The 22,849-nt window shown below is 33.9% G+C and overlaps 1 protein-coding gene and 1 pseudogene across 2 annotated transcripts in view; both read left to right on the top strand.

Moving 5' to 3' along the window:
- Positions 1–22,849, top strand: part of Hs2st1 (heparan sulfate 2-O-sulfotransferase 1) — a 175,232-nt gene that overhangs the window by 126,630 nt on the left and 25,753 nt on the right. For both annotated transcript variants that reach the window (XM_013364678.4, XM_005339125.5), the window contains exon 3: positions 12,012–12,097. In XM_013364678.4, coding sequence (XP_013220132.1) covers positions 12,012–12,097 — 86 coding nt within the window. The remainder of the gene's footprint in view (positions 1–12,011; positions 12,098–22,849) is intronic.
- Positions 12,869–13,331, top strand: LOC101962243 (prefoldin subunit 4 pseudogene; annotated as a pseudogene).

Consider the following 22,849-nt stretch of genomic DNA (forward strand, 5'->3'; position numbering starts at 1 on the left):
TACATTTTCCCAGTTGCATTTGGATGAGATAAAGCTTTTGTTTTTCTTTCAGTGGTTTATTAGATATATATAGGGGAAAATAAGAAGCATTATGGTATCATAAGCAATTGGAATACATAATGAACAACACTAAAACATGTTCGTGTAGGGCAGAGTAGAGGAATAATTTCAATAATTAGCTGACTTCTAAACATCAGCTGGTAGTTGAAAATATGGTCTTAATTAGAATGACTTGTGACAAATACTTTCTAAAGTACAAAATCTACTGGTCTCTTGTTATGTATAGCAGCAGTTTTTCAAAACAAGTCATATTTACTGCTTCCTTGTCCTTTGTACAACATATTAGATAGCATTTTTATTTCAGTTTCAATCTAATCTTTATCTGAATGTGAACTTTTAAAATTGTGCCATGTTCCTTGAAAGTATTTTTAAAATATTCCCTGGACCCTATTTTATATACTGTACTTTTAATCTGCTGTTGTCCAAAGCTCCTTTTAAAAGACAAAGCTTACTTATAAAAATACCTTGAGATGAAATAGGTGACCATACTCTATTAAATCCTCATATATCAGTCTTAGTATTTCATTCTGCTCTGTATTTGCCTTCAGTCCCAATTCTTTCCTAGACATATTTTGGACATACTGTATTAGACACTGCAAAATTGTTTACACATGCTTAATTTTTTTTCTTTCAAAAATTTTAGAGGCGAAGCCCAAATATTTTTAGTTCAATATAAAACTATACAATATGTAATAGCAATACATACTCTGCTAACCTTGAAAATAGTTGTCATATTTGCTGTCCAGTGTTTCATTTATTTATTCAGTATGTAATGTGTAGAGAGATTGTACTACATTCTTTGGGGAAATACCAAAGAAAGAAATGAAAAAGCACTCTTTCAAGGAGCTTATTTATAGTTTATTTGAGCACCTAAAATATAGACAAAGGAACTCTGAAGACAGTTAAAATATCAGTTTATGGTAATCTCACGAAAATGTTTAATCAAAAATGTTTCTTGCCAGAATGTTTTATCTGGACCTAATCCTGAAGAAGTAAACAAATTCATATTGTAGAGCATTCTACAGAAAAATTATCCTGTGCTTTTCTAATGTCTCAATGTCAAAGCAATTAAAAAAGGGGGAAGTGGGATCTAGGTTCTCAAGACTAGAGTAGACTAAAAAGACATGGAAACCAAAGGTAATATATGATCTGCTTGCCTGCTTGATATAAAATGTTCATGTCCTTCAAGGATGTCCACTGTCACCACTCCTATTTAATATAGTAATAGAAATTGTAGCCAGAGCAATTAAGCAAGACAAGGAAATAAAAGAGGAAGGGAAAAAGTCAAATTATCACTGTTTGCAGATGATATGATCTTATACTTAGAGGATTCTAAAATCTCCACCTGAAAATACTTAGAGCTAATAAATTCAGCAAAGTGTCAAGTTACAAAATTAATACAAAAATCAGTACACCAATGATGAGTTTGCTCAGAGAGAAGTCAAGAAACAATCCCATTCACAATAGGCTTTTCAAAAAAGAAAAGAAAAAAAAAACCCTAGGAATAAATCTAACCAAGGAAATGAAAGACCTCTACAATGAGAACTATAGAACATTGACCAAAGAAATTGAAGAAGAAACAAGAAGATAGGAAAACCTTGCATATTCATAGATAGGCAAAATTAAAATAGCCATAATATCAAAAGAAATATACAGTTTCAATGCTGTTCCCATCAAAATACCAATGACATTCTTCACAGAACTAGAAAAAAAGTCCTGAAATTCACTTGGAAGACTAAAAGACCCAGAATAGCCAAAGCAATTCTAAGCCAAAATGCAGTGTTGGAGCGATTGCTATACCTGATTTCAAATTACAGCAGAGCTATAGTAACAAAAACTCTGTGGTACTGGCATAAACACACTCAGATACAGTCATCTGATCCTTCCTTGACAGAGGTCCCTAAAACATATATTGAAGAAAAGATAACCAGTTTTCCCAGCACCATTTATTAGAAAGATTATCCATATGTAGAAGAATGAGACTAAACCCTTATCTGTCACCCTTATAAAAATTAACTCAAATTGACTGCACCAATTTGCAGTCCCACCAACAATGTACAAGTGTACCCTTTTCCCCACATCCTCGCCAGCACTTGTTGTTGTTTGACTTAATAATGGCTGCCAATCTTACTGGAGTGAGATGGTATCTTAGGGTGGTTTTGATTTGCATTTCTCTGACTGCTAGAGATGGTGAGCATTTTTCCATGTACTTGTTGATTGATTGTATGTCCTCCTCTGAGAAGTGTCTGTTCAGGTCCTTGGCCCATTTGTTGATTGGGTTATTTGTTATCTTATTGTCTAATTTTTTGAGTTCTTTATATACTCTGGATATTAGGGCCCTATCTGAAGTGTGAGGAGTAAAGATTTGTTCCCATGATGTAGGCTCCCTATTTACCTCTCTTATTGTTTCTTTTGCTGAGAAAAAACTTTTTAGTTTGAGTAAGTCCCATTTGTTGATTCTAGATATTAACTCTTGTGCTATGGGTGTCCTATTGAGGAATTTGGAGCCCGACCCCACAGTATGTAGGTCATAGCCAACTTTTTCTTCTATCAGATGCCGTGTCTCTGATTTGATATCAAGCTCGTTGATCCATTTTGAGTTAACTTTTGTGCATGGCGAGAGAAAGGGATTCAGTTTCATTTTGTTGCATATGGATTTCCAGTTTTCCCAGCACCATTTGTTGAAGATGCTATCCTTCCTCCATTGCATGCTTTTAGCCCCTTTATCAAATATAAGAAAGTTGTAGTTTTGTGGGTTGGTTTCTGTGTCCTCTATTCTGTACCATTGGTCCACCTGCCTGTTTTGGTACCAGTACCATGCTGTTTTTGTTACTATTGCTCTGTAGTGTAGTTTGAAGTCTGGTATCGCTATACCACCTGATTCACACTTCCTGCTTAGCATTGTTTTTGCTATTCTGGGTCTTTTATTTTTCCATATGAATTTTATGATTGCTTTCTCTATTTCTACAAGAAATGCCATTGGGATTTTCATTGGCATTGCATTAAACCTATAGAGAACTTTTGGTAATATCGCCATTTTGATGATGTTAGTTCTGCCTATCCATGAACAGGGTATATTTTTCCATCTTCTAAGATCTTCTTCAATTTCTCTCTTTAGGGTTCTGTAGTTTTCATTGTATAAGTCTTTCACCTCTTTTGTTAGGTTGATTCCCAAGTATTTTATTATTTTTGAGGATATTGTGAATGGAGTGGTTGTCCTCATTTCCATTTCAGAGGATTTGTCGCTGATATACAGGAATGCCTTTGATTTATGCGCAATTTGGAAAGCAGTATGGAGATTTCTTGGAAAGCTGGGAATGGAACCACCATTTGACCCAGCTATTCCCCTTCTTGGTCTATTCCCTAAAGACCTAAAAAGAGCATGCTACAGGGACACTGCTACATTGATGTTCATAGCAGCACAATTCACAATAGCAAGACTGTGGAAGCAACTTAGATGCCCTTCAATAGACAAATGGATAAAAAAAATGTGGCATTTATACACAATGGAGTATTACTCTGCATTAAAAAATGACAAAATCATAGAATTTGGAGGGAAATGGATGGCATTAGAGCAGATTATGCTAAGTGAAGCTAGCCAAGCCCTAAAAAAGAAATGCCAAATGTCTTCTTTGATATAAGGAGAGTAACTAAGAACAGACTAGGGAAGAAGAGCACGAGAAGAAGACCAACATTAAACAAGGATGAGAGGTGGAAGGGAAAGGGAGAGAGAAGGGAAATTGCATGGAAATGGAAGGAGACCCTCAGGGTTATACAAAATTACATACAAGAGGAAGTGAGGGGAAAGGGAAAAATAATACAAGGGGGAGGAATGAATTACAATAGAGGGGGTAGAGAGAGAAGAGGGGAGGGGAGGGGAGGGGGGATAGTAGAGGAGAGGAAAGGCAGCAGAATACAACAGACATGAGTATGTCAATATGTAAATCAATGGAAGTGTAACTGATGTGATTCTGCAATCTGTATATGGGGTAAAAATGGGAGTTCATAACCCACTTGAATCAAAGTGTGAAATATGATATATCAAGAACTATGTAATGTTTTGAACAACCAACAATAAAAAAAATAAAAAAAGAAAGAAAAAAATAATTATGCTGAGTGACATAATCCAGATCAATAAAAGAATACACACTATGTGATTCTGCTTATAGAAAATTTCAGAAAATGAAAAATTATCTGTAATAACAGAAAGCAGATGGTGAGAAGGCAGTGTTCCAAAGGGGTGTGAAGAAACCTTTGGTTGTGATGGTTACTCTGTTCACTATCTCAGTTATGGAGATGGTTTTACAGAAGTATACATAAGTCAAAACTTACCAATTTGAACAACACTTGAAATACCTGTGGCTTACTATATATCAATTGTATCTCAATAAAACTGTTTAAAATAAAACATGGAGGATGGTTAAAAAAAAAAAAAAAGAATATATTGACTATAAAAAAAATTTTAACTCAAAATGGTGAGTGACCTAGAAATTAGACCAGAAACTATGCAACTCTGAAAATATAGGGTCAACACTCCAATATATAGGCATAGGCAACAACTTTCCTAACAGAACCCCTAAAGCTCAGGACATAATGCCAAGAATTAATAAATGGGAAAAAAGTCTTTGCTAGTTACTTTACTGACAGAGGATTAACATCCAGTATATGTAAAGAACTCAACATACATACACAAACACACACACACACACACACACACACACACATACACACACACACACACACACAACCCAATTAATAAATGGGCAAATGAATTAAACAGATACTTATCAAAAGAAATGCATTTTTTTTTCATAAGAATATGAAAAGTTTAACATCTTTTGCAATCAGAGAAATGCATATTAAAATGACATTCAGATTTCATCTCACTGTAGTTGGAATGGCAGCCATCAAGAATATAAATAAGCTAGGTGTGGTGACATTCACCTATAATCCCAGTGACATGGGAGTCAAGACCAGCCTCAGCAATTTAGCAAGGCCCTAAGCAACTTAGTGAGACTCTGTCTCAAAATAAAAAATAAAATGGGCTGGGGATGTAGCTCAGTGGTAAATTGCCCGTGGGTTCAACCCCTAGTTAAAAAAATAATAATAAAATAAAATAAAAACAATATAATAAATGCTAGAGAGGATGTGGAGGAAAAAAAACACTTTTATACTGTTGGTAGGATTACAAATTAGTATAACCACTATGGAAATCAATATGGACATTTCTGAAAAGACAAAGAATGGAACCACCATGTATATGACTCAGCTATTCCATTCCTTGATATTTATTCTAAAGACTTAAAATCACCATATTATAATGATATATGCATACCCTTGTATATAGCAAAACAATTTACAATAGCCAAACTATGGAACCAGCCTAGGCCATCACTGGATGAATGTGTAAAGAAAATGTGGTATATATACACAAGAGTTTTGTTCCACCATGAAGAAGAATGAAAGTATGTCATTTGCAGGAAAATGGATGGAACTTGAGAAAATTATGTTAAACAAAATAAGCCAATCTCTTGGGCTGGGGTTGTGGCTCAGTGGTAGGACACTAGCCTTGCATGCCTGAGGCACTGGGTTCCATCCTCAGTACCACATTAAAAAAAACAAAAAGATAGATAAAATAAGCCAATCTCAGAATATCAAGGGACATGTTTTCTCTCATCTGGAAGCTAGAGAGGAAAAAGGAACAGAATCGGGAGGGGGGGGCAAGAATCTCATGAAAATTTAAAGGTGATCAGTGAAGTAGGGGGAAGGGACCTGGGGAGGGAAGTTGGGAGGAATAGAAAAATACTGGGGAAGGGTTATTTGCCAGATTTATATTGTTATACTGTGTGCTTGTATAAATACATAACATCAAATCCCACCATTATGTACAACTATAGTGTACCAGTGGGGGAAAAAAGCAGAAAATGATAATGTCCTTGTTCATAGATAATACATGCTGTGAGGCAATTAAAGGTGAAGGATGACTGTCTTCTAAATATAACTGTCTGTTGTCATGTAGTAGGTGTATGCATATATAGCTAGAAAGGGGGAAAGTAGCAAAATGTCAACAAGTAATCTATGTAGAATATATGGATGTTGACTGTATAATTCTTTCTACTTTTCTGTAGTTTAGAATTTTTTAAAATTAAAAGTTGGGATAAAAGAGGAAAAGTTAAAATACGGAGATTAAAAGAAACATTTGAGACTATAAGGCATAAGTAATTAGAAAAAGTAGACTCTGTCAGAGGTGTGTAGGTGTGTGTATCCAACCATCTATATCCATCTACCCACCACCCACCCCCAGTACTGGTGATTAAAATTCAGGGTACTCTACCACTGAGTAATATCCCCCAACTGTTTTTATTTTTTTTATTTTGAGGCAGGGTCTCACTAAGTTGCTCAGGCTGGCCTCAAACTTGAAATCCTCCTGCCTCAGACTCCCAAATTGCTGTGATTTCAAGTATGCATCATCATGCCCAGCTAAGAATTATATTTTTGAGTTGAGCTTTAGTCATTTAAAAGAAATTGATAAGAGACAGGTTATTAATCAGCTCTTCTAGTTGAAAGTGTAGTTTGCTCTGTTATGAAAATATCTTCTACATAGAAGATATCTTATCTTTAAAGTGGCTAAGCCAAATAGGTGTGATTGGCAGCATTTTTTATGATTTTTCTTAAATCCATTCTCTCATTTGTTTAGATCATAGCCATATTTAGTCCCTCTTTGTTAAAACATTGGAACTATCTAGGATTTGCACTTTCTATAGAACAATACAATAACATACACATACATACATATTCCTTTAATTCATTTTCAAGTTAATTTTTAGTCATTTGAACTAGTGTCCATAGTTTGCTCTAAGTTGCAGATCCTTTTCAGAGAATGTTCTCAACCTATAATGTGTATGCTAATCACTGGCTAAAATACAGTTTCTGATTCAGAATGGCCAAGATGGAGCCTGATATTCTGAATTTTGTAAATGCTTCCACTTGATTCCCAAAACTGATGGTGCTGGTCATTAAACAATAATTTAAATAGCAATGATGTATAACATGATTTTCAGTGGAGAGATGAAGAGATGTGTACTATAATTTTCCCAAAAAGCTTTACTTGCCTTTAAATTCATGCACCTATTTCCCTACAAAATCCAAATTTCTTGGCCAGGCATGGTGGCGCACGCTTGTAATCCCAGTGCCTCAAGAGGCTGAGGCAGGAGGATCATGAGTTCAAAGCCAACTTCAGCAATGGCAAGGCGCTAAGCAACTCAATGAGACCCTGTCTCTAAACAAAACAAAATAAGGCTGGGAATGTGGCTTAGTGGCTGAGTGCCCCTGAATTCAATCCCTAGTGCTCCCCCAAAAAATCATCATCATCAGCAGCAGCATCCAAATTTCTTACCTAGTCCAAGAGGCCCTATTAAATCTGGCCCTTGTCCATTGTTCCAACCTCTTATCTACTAACCATATTAGCCTCTTGATTCATTGACTTTTCCCACTTTGAAGGCCTCTGCACTTATTATTTTCTCTTAGATTACACTTTTCCTGGCTTCTCCTTTAGTTCCCTTTATACTATCCATTTAAGGTTTCAGATAGATTCAGTGCCATTCTCCTAGAAAAAGTTTACCTGGCCATCCTATATATTAAATACATCTTCCATGTTACTGAGTACTATGTCACTTGCCCTTTCCTAGTACACGTCAGCTTATAAAATTATCTTATGTATTGGTTTGCTTGCTATTTGCTTTTTCTCTATAATAAGATCTTTAGGGACTGGGGTTGTGGCTCAGTGGTAGAGCACTTGCCTAGCATGTATAAGGTCCTGGTTTTTCAGTTCTTTTTTTTTTTTTTTTTTAAGAGAGAGAGAATTTTAATATTTATTTATTTATTTTTTGGCGGACACAACATCTTTGTTTGTATGTGGTACTGAGGATCGAACCTGGGCCACACTCATGCCAGGCGAGCATGCTACCACTTGAGCCACATCCCCACCCCTGGTTTTTCAGTTCTTCAGCACCACACAAAAATAAATAAAGTTATTGTGTCCATATACAATTAAAATAAAATATATGTTAAAAAATATAAGCTCTTTAAGGGCAAGAACTTTGTCTTCTTCACCAATATATCTCTTGTACTTAGAATAATGCCTGAGTCATAGTAGATACTCCATTAATGTTTTGTTAATTTAATTGATTTGTCAATTTAAATGATTCTAGATAAGCCAACTTAGATTTTGATAGTAGTTCTCAGCTAAGCATGACATCATGGTGGTATTTACTGAGAGAGTTGAACTACTGTAATTGATAGGAGTATGTATGTGATTTAGAAACCTCCACTTCCTCCATGAAAAAAAAAAAAAGAAAGTTGGGAAATACTACTCTCAACTTTGGACAATAATCCATTACAGTAGAACTTTTCTTGTATTTTTATCCACCCACTACTTAGCTTTCCCTTTACTGTGGAAAGCTTATTTTCTGGTTTAGTTTCATAAAAATATCCACAGCCATGCAAGTAATGTTTAAGTAAATGCCTTAGTAGAATTTTAGGATATAGTAATTACTCAAATTAGTAGTAGTATTCATTCAGTAGATGGTAATTGCAAAGTTGGAATCTGATCCAAGTATTCAACATGACATTCCTGCTCTTTTTATATAGTGAAAACAGTTTCATTTGTGATTACAGATAATCATAATGTTGAGCTTAACCTATTAAGAATGTATGTCTAGATACTGTTTGTCGTTAGTGATATAGTGTTTTCTTATAGTATTGGCCAAGATCTTACTCGACAAGCAAATAAGTTATAACACCACTACTTCCATTGCTTGTATTTTCCCTAAAGGTATCTTTTGATTACTTGCTAGCCTGACTTTGCTCAGGTTATAAAATCTGACAAAAATCAGAGTTTAGGTATCTGCTCCAGGCTAGCCACAAAAACATTTTTTTATTTTTTATGTACTGTGTCTACTACTGCTGAAAAATTCTTATTGGTAGATTATTTCAGTCAGACTGAGAATTCTTTCTGAATAAAATAACTATGATGGCTTCATTTCTTGTCTTCAAACCAAAGGGTTTCATTGTTTCAATCCCCCAAACTTCACCTGATACTATTAGTTTTTGCTCTACTTTACCATTTTGCCTTCCACTTCATTAGTACCAAGTTCAGTCAGCAAATAAACTGAAGTGTGCTCGCCTAATCTCCATTTCCTCTTCTTACCCCTCTGTATTCCAGAGCTTGTGTTGTGGTCTTAGCAGAATGTCCCCATTGTAGATGAACACCAGGGGAACACAAACTGAAAGACAAAGCAAGCGGTCAGGGGAAGTGAGGAGGCAGAAAACAGAGAAGGACCTGGAACTGGGGTGAGGAAAAGGAAAATGTAGGTAAAAGAGTGAAGACAGAGAAAATCTTGGAGAACTATATTAAACATAGAGAAGTGACTAAATTAACACTTAAAAAAGAAGACTTTTTTTGAAGACACTTTTTTGGATTAGAACATAATCTAAGGTATAGAGTTCTTGAGCTTTTAGTTTCCTTTTTATAAAGAGTACAGGATATTTTTGGTCCCTTCCACCTCTAAAATTCTGATTCTATAAATGAGAGTTTGGGATTGGTTATAACACTGGATGATTCATGCCTTGTTCTGTTCTGTGCTTTTAGTAAATTCTTCTCTCACTCAAACTAGAAGCACAGACCTCTTTCACAGAACTTTTTCTTATTTTATTAATGTTTAAATTATATTTCTTAGAGTATTTAGTCCCAGTATGCTTCAGGCATCACTGGAGGAGGGGGAATTTAGGAGGATGAGGCCAGTTACACAGAATTCCCTCTGCTTCTGTCCTCCCCTTTCTGTTTTATGTATCATGGTGGTTTATAAGATTATAAACATCTGCTGAATTTTAGTATAGTTTTATTGAAACAGTATAATAAGATTAACATGGCTTGGAAGCTTCTAAAGGCCTCCTTTGCAAGCACAACAAAAATACGCCTCATATGATGAATAAAATTAAAAGCTAGCTCCCACACATGCTGAAGCCTTGGTTCTCAATGTTGCCCCTGAACTAGATGTGTGGCCATCACCTCGGGACTTGTTAGAAGTAAGAATGTTCTACATTAAAACTTCACATCAGAATCTGCATTTTAAAAAGAGTCCCAAGTGATTGACTATACATTCAAACTCAAGATGCCTGATATCAGTCCAAGTATTACACAGCTTCCTGGGCTATTCATCCCAAATTGAAGGACACAGATTGGATTAGGTATCAGTCATCCTCATAAGTTTAATTTAATGTTTGGTTTGGAGGAAAAAGGATACTTGAAGTTTATATCTCTTATTTCTGCCAGAATCTTTCATCACAGTATACTCCAAGTTTGTACTATGGTCTTCTCTAAGATTTGGTTTATATAATAACATTTTCTCAGACTTCAATCTCACTTCTCCTTTCATTTCCCTCCCACACCACCATGTCCATGTTAAATCAGCTTCTGGGAAACAGAGATGAGTTGCTAAGTTTGTCTTAAGCTCTCTTTAACCACTACCTCCAATTTCTAATTCTTTTTGCCTTCTCTGTTTTCCTTCCATGTTTGTTTGAAATACTGGAACTCATTTTCAAAGAACCAAAAGTTTATATGAAGTAATTGACCATTAAGTGGTAACACTTTTCATATTCAATATGTAGTTGTTTTGAAAAATACAAATTTTAGATTAACTAGTTATTATTTAATTAACTAATAATTTCATTTGCCATTTGATATTTTCATTCTATTTGGTTCCTTATTTGAAGAATGAATAGGAAAGAACATGAGAACTTCAAATCACATATTTCTGTGGCTTTTTGTTTCAGTAAAAAAAAATTAATTAAAAATTATGTTGCAAAATGAAATTATATATTTTCTAATGGAACCTAAATTTATATACATTTGATTTTCAGATTTTATTTCAAGGGTGGGTATGTGTATAGAAAAGATAGTAAGTAAGGCTTACTTCATTTCCATTCTAAAAGCTTCATTATTTCTTTTATTAGTATATAGGTTATTAATACTTCCCTTAAAAAATAAATTCTTGCAGAATCTTCCGTAAGTATGTGATGGACAGACCTATGCTTTAGAGGCTGATGTCATAGCTTGCAGATGCCTTCAGTGTAGTATGGAATGGTGGGCCTCACTACCCTCTGCACTGTATCTAGTCTTAAAAATCTGTTTAACTATTTGGTATTCATCATTACAGATATTTGCTTATCAAAAATCTGCCATTTTTCTTTGAGAAATTGTATATCATTATTTGGTAGCTGGTGATATTTGCGTTTATCAAATTCTGGTATCCAATTCTTTAAAAATATTATTATATTTACACTTACTCAATTTTTCATATTAACCTTTACATACTTTCAATTCTAGTAAATTCAGAAATGTTTAGATGTTTTGAATTTTTTTTTATTTGATCGATATTATCTCTCTCATTTTACTAATCTTTTTATCAACAAGGTTGTGATACCTGCTCTTAAGTCTTAAAATCTCAGTCATCATATTTTCTTTAATCATTGGCTTAAGAATTACTTCTTACTTGTCGAATTGCAAATAAAAAATTATTTTTAATAACATATTATTTGATATATAGAATGTTCTTGTGTTGCTAGTGTTGCTTGCTTGCTTCCATATCTGTGTAAGGATTGAATATACTCCTTTCATCCCATGTAAATGTATACACTATACAGGGTTATATATGGTTGCATTGTGCAATTTTGTTTCCAGAATCATCTTTTTTTTTTTTTTTTTTTTCCTGAGTGTGGTCATAGGAACTCTCTATGATGAACTGTTAGAGATTACAGTATAATTTGCTTAGTCCAAACCTGTTTTCAGCTCTGTAATTCTGACAGTGGTGTGACTGGTTTTAAATTTACTTTCATCAAATTTCACTTTCTATAAATTTTACTTAACTAATGAGTATGTTTTCCCTTTCTAGGTACGGTTTGTGAAGAATATAACTTCCTGGAAAGAGATGAAACCAGGGTTTTATCATGGACACATTTCTTATTTGGATTTTGCCAAGTAAGTTGTACCTAAAATGACAAACCAAAGAATGCTATATACTCTAGCAACCTAAAAAGGAGTAAATTTATTAAATTGTTATGTGTATGATTCCCCCCCAAAAGGAATATATTCACAACTTTGCCACTTTAAGATTATAAATATTCCTTCTAGTACTTTGCTGCCCTCTAGTGCTCATAAATTGGCAATTCTCATGTTAATTATAGAAATTCAAGTTAAATTTAGGTAGTGATCTTTAAAGTTATTTATCATCATTATTATTATGTATATGTTTCTTGTCCAAAGAGAATGATGCTTTTCTAGAAGAGTTCAAGTTTTCACTTGATCAGTCAGATTATGACTTAGCACATCATTGAGAATTGTGAAAGCAAAGAAACTCACTTTGTTATTAATGTCCCAGAGTTTCTGCTTCTCATACTTTGCCTTGACTACCTTGTTTTAGCTTTAAAGTTATGAGAATTAGAAATATATTTTTTAAAAATAATGATTTTCTTTTATTTTTGAATTTACATGTGATTGGAGACAAAGTCTCATATCCCGTATTTTTGGGAGGAATGAGGTCAGGGTTATTTCTATCATGATTCTTTCAAGAAAAGTTCAAAAACTTACAGGCCTGCTTTCAATATTAAAGCACTATGTGGCCTCCTCTAGAGTCTGTGCTACAATAAATACTAATCAGAAAATGGGTTAAAAGTTATGGTAAAGCCTCAAATTCAAATGTTTCCCCTAATACTACTTCTGCATTAACTTCAGAAACACCCATCACCCAAACAACCTTTTTATTATTTAGTCCTAGACCTGTTCAGTTTTTTAACTTAGTAATCACAATTTAAAGGAATACAGCATGAAGAAGGCAGCTGCAGGAGATGTCAGTATCACTTTGGAAAGTCAACAAAAGATAGATTTTCATGGAATACAAGTAGAATGACAGAGCTAAAGGAAGAAATAGAAGTATACAAGAAGCAGCTCCAGAATTTGAAAAATACTCATGATGACATCATGCTTGCAGATGAATAGCTGCTTAATGATACCTTATCAAATTGGAGATGTTATCATTAGTCATTCTCTAGAAGAAATACAGAAAGTGTTAGAGGAAGCAAAGAAAAATTTGCAAGAAGAAATTGTCACCTTAGAATCCAGAATGGAATCAATTCAGTGTGTGTTAACAGATTTGAAAGTTCAGTTATAGGCAAAATTTGGCAGCAACCTAAACCTTGAAGCTTGTAATAGTTAAATATTTTATAATAATTTTAAGACTCTACTTAATAAACTTGAATATTATTTTAAAAAATAAAGTAATACACTTTCATGTAGTTGTCAGCTTTAAAAGACATTCTGTATAAAATTTAAAAGGAAAATGATATCTTACTCTCCTAAAATTTGAACAGAATGAAATATTACTGATTCAGATAAATAATAAGTCTTAACTTTCTTGAAAATTATATAATTTTTAAAAAGGACTTACCCAAATAGTACATGCATAAATGATATATTCCTGTTTCTAATTTCTTCCATAGTACTCAAGCTCTTTCAATAAAATGGTGACTTTAAAGTTAGATGTACATTTTTCTATAAATAATTCATACTGCAATATTGAAAACATTTTATAGGCAGCTTTAAAATAAACTAATTATTTTTTCTTTGCAGAGGCATTGAACCAATTTCATAAACTTCATTCATATGCATATTTTCCCTCAGGGCTGCATTATCCTTGAATTGAATGTTTGTTACCCTTTCACCTAAATGATTTATTTTTTCCACACACAGCTTGGTTTCTAATACTTCAGGTTTTCATTATTAAAATTATGTATTGAATGCTTTTGCTTTGGGCAAAGTCTTGTACTCAGAACAAAACTCTGGTATATGCTGAGGTTCTTGTATTTGAAAAGTATAAAGCTTTTTGAAAGGAATAATCTTATTTATTAAATACTGACATGCATGTTTAAGAGTTTGAATATTTTAATAATGGTTCTGATGTTATAAAATACTGTGAAAAATTTTAATAGACTTTTGCAAAATTTGAAACATCTAAACAAAATCAACTGGGAGAAATGTATTTAATGTATTTTAATGGTAAAGAACTATTGTAGATGTAACTATATCTTTTTGATTATCTTTTAGCTCAATAGCTATATACTCCATGAATGTATAAGGAAAAGGAAAGAAGCATCACTTCTAAATTTTTAAAATACTTTATTCTTTAGCACATTTTTTTGACTGACATAGTACTTTGTGGAGTCCATTAAAATATTTGCTTTCGGATGAAAGTGATGAATTTGATGAAAGAAATACTTAATCATGTATTTTTCAGTTGCTTTAGTGGAGACGTTAAAAAGAACATGAACCCCAGGAAATAAGATAGGCACATAAAAAATGAAAAGTCATTTCTAGATTAGACTAATTATGTACTAAGAACACATATACTGTTTGCAAGCTTATGTCTGCTCAAGCCGTAAGCCAGGTTTCTTTCCCCCCAGAACTTTAGGATAATAACAAATATATATTTTTTCACATTTTGCATTTCTATCCTGTCTTGCTTCCTTTTTATTTTAATCTTATTCTTTTTCAGCATATTTCCTAGTTCTTCCTTCCCATTTTTCCCTTAAGTGCTGTTTTTAGTAGTGGACAATTTAAAAATAATGTAGATATAATAAATTAATGCCATAAGTTTAGATATTTTCTAGTTTAAAACTATATAGGTTGGACATTTTCAAAATGTCCTACACTGTAGAAAATATAGTTAAGTTACAATTCTTAATCCTAATGAGTCATTGAAAACCTCACTTTTTTTCTAGACTTACTAGTTCGTAATATTTCAGTATAAACAATGAAAATTTTAGATTTCCTTTCCCTTTTAAATTCATGCTATTTATTTATCAGTAGCATCTATTAAATTTGAGCCATTCTAATAAATATATACTAAATGCCCTTTTTAAAATAGATAAATAAATAACAAATACCAATAAATCATTCACTTTTTTTGAAACAAGACAATGGGAACTTCCCATTAGAATTGAAAAGCTTCTGTGACCCTTTAGGGCTTAGAGAGTTCAGAATAAATATGAACAATACAAGGTATAAATGTCCCTGGTGAGACTGATGCATAAATAGAGATGTTAAATCTGGTGTGAAGCAGAAATCTGAAATCATAGTCCTTCCCAAAGGCTATTTAACCCTCTTACAGCTTCATCATCTCCCTTTCAGACTTGGCCAGTAGATAAGGTTCATTGCAAATGTTCTGAGTATGCACTCATTCTTTCTGCTGCTGTTCACTCTTCTGGCTATGCTATCTACAGAACATAGTTGTGAAAAAATGAACCTAGTTTTAGTTTCTCACTTTTAAATACCACATATGTTGACATAGCAAGAATGAGGTTCTTAAACCATCTTTTAACTAACCTGCTGATAAGATTATGGGCTTTTTTTTTTTTTTGATAGCCAAATGCAGAATCTGCCAAATATACTCTTCTTTTCCTAAGCAGAACATTCTAACAGGCCAGTAGTGTGAAATAGTTTATTTTCCTTAGATAAAGATGTGTATATTATATATGTATATATTTTTTCTTCCGCCCAAGTCCTCCACAGTTCAAATTAATTGTCAGGATTAAAGATGAAAATTGTGACTGGAGAACTTACTTTTTCCCATATGTAAACTACGTGCTTGGGAAAAGATTTAAAACAACAAACCATGTTAGCTTTGTTTACCAACCAACAGAGCTGTGAGCCCAGATTTTTTTTCCAGATGCCATTTTTATTATGCCCACCTTGTGTTATATAATTCCTTTCCCACATCCCTTCATGCCTATATAACTATTTCATAGCAAGTAATTCTTATCCATTTTCAGAATGAGTTCACTGATGATCTCATTAAAATCATAATTTATACATTAAAAATGTTCCCACAAACATCATTTGCTAGACAGTAAGAAAAGTTTTGTGATGTGCCATATCCCCTTTTCACTGGTGCCTAGTAAGAACTGCTATCTACTCTACATGTCAGGGATACGAAGAAAGGGGGAAAAGGAAGCATTTGTGTTCTAGGAAGAGGTAGTTCCCAAGGAATGGCTCAGAGTGGGGTAATGACTAGTAGAGAGTATAGAAGGAATTCCCAAGGAATTCCACAGTTTTAAGAATGAAATCATTATCCAGTTATTCTGTATTCTTCCCTTCTTGTATCTTCCTACTATAAGACTCTCAGCTCTGTCAGCTGAGGTAACAAGAATGTATTTCCAATGCCTCCCTACTCTCCTGACTACTGGGTACACTCTCCCACAGAAAGATTTTTATAAATGATACATTCTCTAACAATCTATTTGATCTATCTATATTAATCTTCAACCCCTGTGTGTTGAGTGTGGTGCTGAGCACTAGATAAAGCCATGAACAAGAGGAAAACAGACTCTGCCCTCATGGAACTACTAGTCTAATAACCTTATGTAACAGTGCTGCCTATCTGCAACAGTACTGTTAGCCTTTTTAAATATTTGAGAAATAAACTCTTACTGCATTATTCTCATTTTTAAATACCATGTATGTTGACATGGCAAGAATGAGGTTCTTTAACCAACCAGCTGATAAGATTATGGGCTTTTTTTCTTCATCTCTTTTGATAGTCAAATGCAGAATTATTATTTATTATTGATAGTCTCTACCCTCAAGTGATTTCTAATGCCATTTGGGGAGAAAAGAGGAGCAGGAGAAACACTAGTAGGACAAGCTGAGTTAAATTTCCTGATGGCACTAGCTCCAGGAACCAGAGGTATCCAATGAAAGTAGATAGCATTGAGTGCTACAGTCATCAGGAAAAGAGGTCACAAGATTTTCTTATAACTCCTCTACTTAACTTCAACCTTTTAAAATAAGTCATATCAAGACATTTGTCTGCTGAAATCTTCCAGTGCCCTCCCCTGGCTCCATAAATATTGTGTTTACAATGGTCTACAAGGTCCACACAATCTGCATTCACTTTACCTCCATTCCTGCCTCTTTACTCTCATCCTGTGTTACTAGTTCCTCTCTGATTTTGCAACCGATTGATCTTACTATTCCTCAAACTGCCTGACACTGAGAAACTTCAGAGCCTTCATTCTTCCTTCTTCCTAGATAATTTCTCCCAGATATCTGCATGGCTCCCTCCTCATTACATAAATCTATGATGCCTTCCTAAAAACACACCATTTTGAATGGCATTCTCCCTTACCTGCCCTCATATTCCCTTTCATTGCATCATTTTTCTCCACCAGGTAGAATGTTAGCTCCAAAAAGGCAGAGAGTTTTGTCTCCCCCTACCTCCTGCACACAATACCCACACTTCTATTTTCCTAGTATCTAGGAAAATAGAAGTGTGGGTATACAGTTTGACATATATTAGATACACACAAGGTTTTTGAGTGAATTAATATAAAGGAAAAAAAATGGAAGAATGAGAATGGCATTCTAGTTAAGGAAGACAGGATGAACAAAGGCACATAAGGAGGAATAAATGATACAGGGGAGGAGGTAGAAGAGGCAGACCCAAGTTGAAGAAAAGAACCAATAAGGTGGTAACTAAGACATGTCAAAACAAATGTAAGATAACCAAAGGAGTTTAGTCAGGTTTTTTTTTTTTATTATTAGTGGTGGATCAATCCCACTGCCTCGCACATGTGAGGCAAGTTGTTCTACCACTGGGCTCCACCCCCAGTCCCCAGGAGTTTAGGTTTGATGTTATCTAATCAACAGAATTGTTTCAGATTCCTAAGAAGAGTGATCTAGCAAATGGTGTTTTAAGACCATGAGTTGGGAATTGGTATGGAAAGTAGATTGAAAGGGAAAGAGACTGCATACAAGAAAACCAACTAGATTATTTCAATCATCTAAGAAAAAGGCCAATGAAAAGGAAAGTGGTGAAGAAAGAATGATGAAGATAGGTCAAACCTGTGAGAAAGGACAAATCAAAAGGACTTGGTAACTATTAAATGGAAGAATAAAGGAAAGGGAAGAGTCAAGACATTTCAAGATTGGGACAAAGCAGGATATTAGGACAAGGAGCCAGTTAGACAAGTCAAGGGTCTGCAGGTGTTGCTATAGTAAAAATCATCTGTGGTCCATTAATTCTCATTCTCTAAGGAACTAATGCTGAAAATTTAATGTCTTCCGCTTCTATTATGTCTTTAAAATCAGCAAAAGTGGAAAGTAGCTTCAAATGGTCACCATTGGGCGGACTAATACTGTAGTTACGTATAATGTTTACTTTGTTTAGTGAGCCAGAAATGACAACTCACTGCTGTGTAGGTATGTGCTAATTTGAAAGGAACTTGTTTACTTGAACTAGGAACTCCAGAAGGCTATGGAATTAACACTTCCCGTATAATTCTTGTCAGTAAAGTTTAAAATTATTTTTCATTCATTATTCCTTTACTTTAGCTCTCGCCCATGTCCCATATAGGCATTGGGAATGGAGTTCCCCTCAGTGGAATGGGATGGCTGAGTAATAAAAGCTAGGAAAAATACAATGAGAATAAAACCACAGAACACAGAAAATATTTCAAAAGCAGGGGCGGGCAAGCCAATCATACAGATCGAGCTTCTATACTAATGGCAAGATGGAGCCCATGCCTGCTTTATTTATATTGGGTGACATCAAAGGCCTTCCATAGAATGTTCTTCACCAAGAAAGGTTAAAGGTGGGCTGTCCAGTTCCCATCTCTGGAGCTACTATGAGGGATCTTCCTAGTAGAGCAGAGATAAAGGTCATGTGCATTGGACAATCTATTTTTGTGGAGAGCTACAGATAGTTCCCAAAGTTAAACCTAAAATCTCCTTGGCTAGCATATAAGAGAAGACTCTCAAGTAATTCACAGGTGGCTTCCTACATTCAGCCATAATTTTAAATATATATTTATTTTTAATTGACGTAGTAATTATATATAGTTATGGGGTATACTCTGATATTTAATACATGTATGCAGTGTCTAATGATTAGATCAGAATAATTGGCAGGTCACCTCAGATATTTATCATTTGTTGGGAATGAGAACACTAAATCCTCTTAACTAGCTCTTTTGAAATATTCGATTAATTGTTGTCAACCAATGTTATCCTATTCTGTTAGAAGTTGTTCATGCTCTCCAACTCCTGTACCTGTTAACCAATCTCTCTTCATCTCCTACTCCCTCAACACCCTTCCTACATTCTAGTAATCACTGTTCTGTTTTGGAGATTCACATATAAGTGAGAGCAAGCAGTATTTTTCTTTCGATGCCTGATTGTCCTCTAGTTCCATTCATGTTGCTACAAATAACAGAATTTTTCTTTTGGCATGATTGAATAATATTCCTGTTTGTGCATGCGTACACACACACACACACACACATGTGCACATGCTGTATTTTCTTTATCCATTAATATTGATACCTAGGTTGGTTCCATATCTTGACTGTTGTGAATAATGTTGCAATAAACACATCAGCACAGATATTTCTTCAACATACTTATTTCATTTACTTTGGAGATATATATATACCCAGTAGTTGGATTACTGGATCATATGATAGTTGTGTTTCTAATTTTTCAAGGGAGCTCTATGCTGTTTTCCTTAATGATGTATTCACTTTTAATCCCATCAACATCATACAAGTTCCCTTTTCTCCACATCCTCATCAGCATTTGTTTTGTTTTATTGTCTTTTTTAAGCATTTTAAAACTTTATTCTTTTTTAGTTGTACATAATAGTAGAATGTATTTTGACATATCATACAGAGATGGAGTATAACTTCCTTTTTGTCGTTTTATAAAGCCATTCTAATGGGGTGAGATGATATCTCATTACAGTTTTGATTTGCATTTATTAGTGGTGGTGAGTATTTTTTCTCAGGTGTGTTGGCCATTTATATATCCTCTTTAGAGAAATATCTATTCAAGTCATTTGCCCATTTTCTAATAGGATGTTTTTTCCCTTGCTGTTGACTTAAGTTCTTATTTTTCTAGATTTAGTTTGAAAATATTTTTTCCTCTCTGTAGGTTGTCTTATCAATCTATTGATGATTTTCTTTATTGTGCAGAAGCTTTTTAATTTAATGTAACTTGTTAGTTTTGCTTTTTTTGTTTGTTTGTTTGTGTCATATCAAAAACATCCTTGCCCAGACCAGTGCTCCATTTCTTCTGTTTTCTTCTAGTAGTTTCATAATTTCAGGTCTTAACTGTTCAGTATTCTGTCTATTTCAAGTTGATTTTTGTAGATGGTGAAAAAGAGGAATCTAGTTTTTTTTTCTTCCTTATATAGATGACCAGTTTTCTCCACATCATTTATTGAAGAGACTTTCCTTTCTCTAATTCTTGCTGACTTTGTCCAAAATAAGTTGGCTATAAGTTTATGGATTTATTTCTGAGTTCTCCTTTCTGTTCTATTGGTCTAAATATCAGTTTTTATTCTAGTACCATTCTGTTTGTATTACTATAGCATTCTGATTTGTTCTTTTTATTCAGTATTGCCTTGGGTATTTGAGGTCTTCTGTAGGTCTCATACAAATCTTAGGAGGGTTTTTCCTTCTGTGAAGAATGTCATTGATATTTTGATAGGAATTGCATTGAGTTTATAGATTCCTTTAGGCAGTATGGACATTTTAGTAATATTAATTCTTCCAATGCATAAACTTGTGATAGCTTTCTATTTTTATATCTCCTCTTCAATTTCTTTCATCTGTGTTTTATAATTTTCATTATAGAGCTCATTTGTTCTTTGGTAAATTTTATTATTAGGATTTGTTTTTATATATTTTATGACTAAGATTTCTTTCTTGACATTTTCTCAGCAATTTCATTATTGGTATATAACAAAGTTACTGATTTTTGTGTGTTGATTTTATATCCTGCAACCTTACTGAATTTACCATTTCTAACATTTCTTGGTGGAGTCCTTTTAGATTTTTCTATGTTATACATCATATCATCTGAAAACAGTGATATTTTTACCTCCTTTCCTATTTTAATGCCCTCTATTTCTTTCTCTTGCCTTATTACTCTGGCTAAGACTTGCAGCACTATATTGAATAACAGTTGTGAAGGTGGACATCCTTGTTTGTTCCTAATTTTAGAGGAATCAGTTTCAACTTTTTCTATGTATTATAATATTGGCTAAACAGTTTCATTTTTGTTGAGGTATTTTCCTTCTCATATAACTTGTTGAGAGTTTTTATCATGAAAGAATGTTCAATGTTAGCAATGCCTGTTCTGCATCTATTGAGATGATCACATGATTTTTAATCCACGACTCTATTTATTCTCTCTATTATTTTTATTTATTTACATATATGGAGTCTTCCTTGTATTCCTAGAATGAAACTATGTTCATGGTATATAGTTTGTTTGTTTTGTACTGAGGTTTGAAACTAGGGCCGCTTTACCACTGAGCTCCAGTCTCAATCCTTTTTATTTTTTACTTTGACACAGTACTTCACTAAGTTGTTCAAGCTAACCTTGAAACAACTCTTGCCTCAGCCTCCCAAGTTGCCGAGATTATAGACGTGTACTACTGCTCCCAGAAGTGTTTGGTCTTTTTAATGTGTTGTTGAGTTTGATTTGCAAGGGTTTTGTTAAGGATTTTTGCACCTATCCTCATCAGGAACATTGGTCTATAGTCGCTTTTTGTGTGTTGTGTTCCTGTCAGATTTTAGTAGCAGGCTAATGTCAGCTTTGTAGAATGAGTTTGGTCGAGTTTCCTCCCTTTCCATTCTTTGTAATTATTTAAGAAGATTTGGGATTGTTTTTTAAAGGTTTGGTCAAATTAATTCAGCAATAAATTCATATAGTATTTGGCTTTTCTTTTCTTTGTTATTGGTTCAATCTCATTATTTGTCATTGGTCTATTCAAGTTTTCTGTATCCTCATGTTTCAATTTTGTAGGTTTTTATGTCTAGGACTTTATTCATTTCCTTTATGTTTTCTTCCCTGTGAACTTCCCTCAGTACTAATTTTGCTGTATCCAATAGCTTGATATATTTTGTTTTCATTTTCTCTCTAGGTTTCTTCATTGATTCATCCATTTCTTCTAGGGTTTCCAGTTTGTTGGCATATATAGTTGTTCCTAATGAATCTTTGTATTTCTGTGATAGCAGATATCCTTTTTCATTTCTGAATTTATTTACTTGGGTCTTCTCTCTCTTTCTCCTTCCTCTCCCCCTTTGATTAGGTTTTGTCAGTTAACTTTAAAAAAAAACAAAACACTTCTTTGTTTCATTGATCTTTAGTTTTTAGGGTTTCGTTTTATTTTTTCTTTTATTTTGGTTTCTATTTTGTCTATTCTGCTTAGATCTTTGTTATTTCTCTCTGCTAGTTTGGTTTTTTTTTCCCCTTGCTTTTCTAGTTTATTGAGTTGAATCATTAGGCTATTTGTAATCTTTTTTTACTTGTTTGTTGTCATAGGCAATTGTTGCTGTGTATTTCCCTTAGTAGTGTTTTTGCTATATTCCATGACTTTTGGAATATGTTGTTTTCATTCTCCATCTTGATTTCTTTATTGACCCATTGATTATTCAAGAAAACATTGCTTAAGCTGGGCATGGTCACACAAGCTTATAATTCCAGTGATTTGGAGTCTGAAGCAGGAGGATGACAAGTTGAAAGCCAGCCTCAGCAACTTAGCAAGACCCAGAGACCCCATCTCAAAAAATACTAAGGTCTGGGAGTGTTGCTCAGTGGTAAAGCCCTCTTCAGTTTGGTCTCCAATATGAGAGGGAAGAAGGTGAACTAAAATAAAACGAGAAATCAATATGA

Source organism: Ictidomys tridecemlineatus, chromosome 11 (assembly GCF_052094955.1).
Source record: "Ictidomys tridecemlineatus isolate mIctTri1 chromosome 11, mIctTri1.hap1, whole genome shotgun sequence".
Taxonomy (NCBI): Eukaryota; Metazoa; Chordata; class Mammalia; order Rodentia; family Sciuridae; genus Ictidomys; species Ictidomys tridecemlineatus.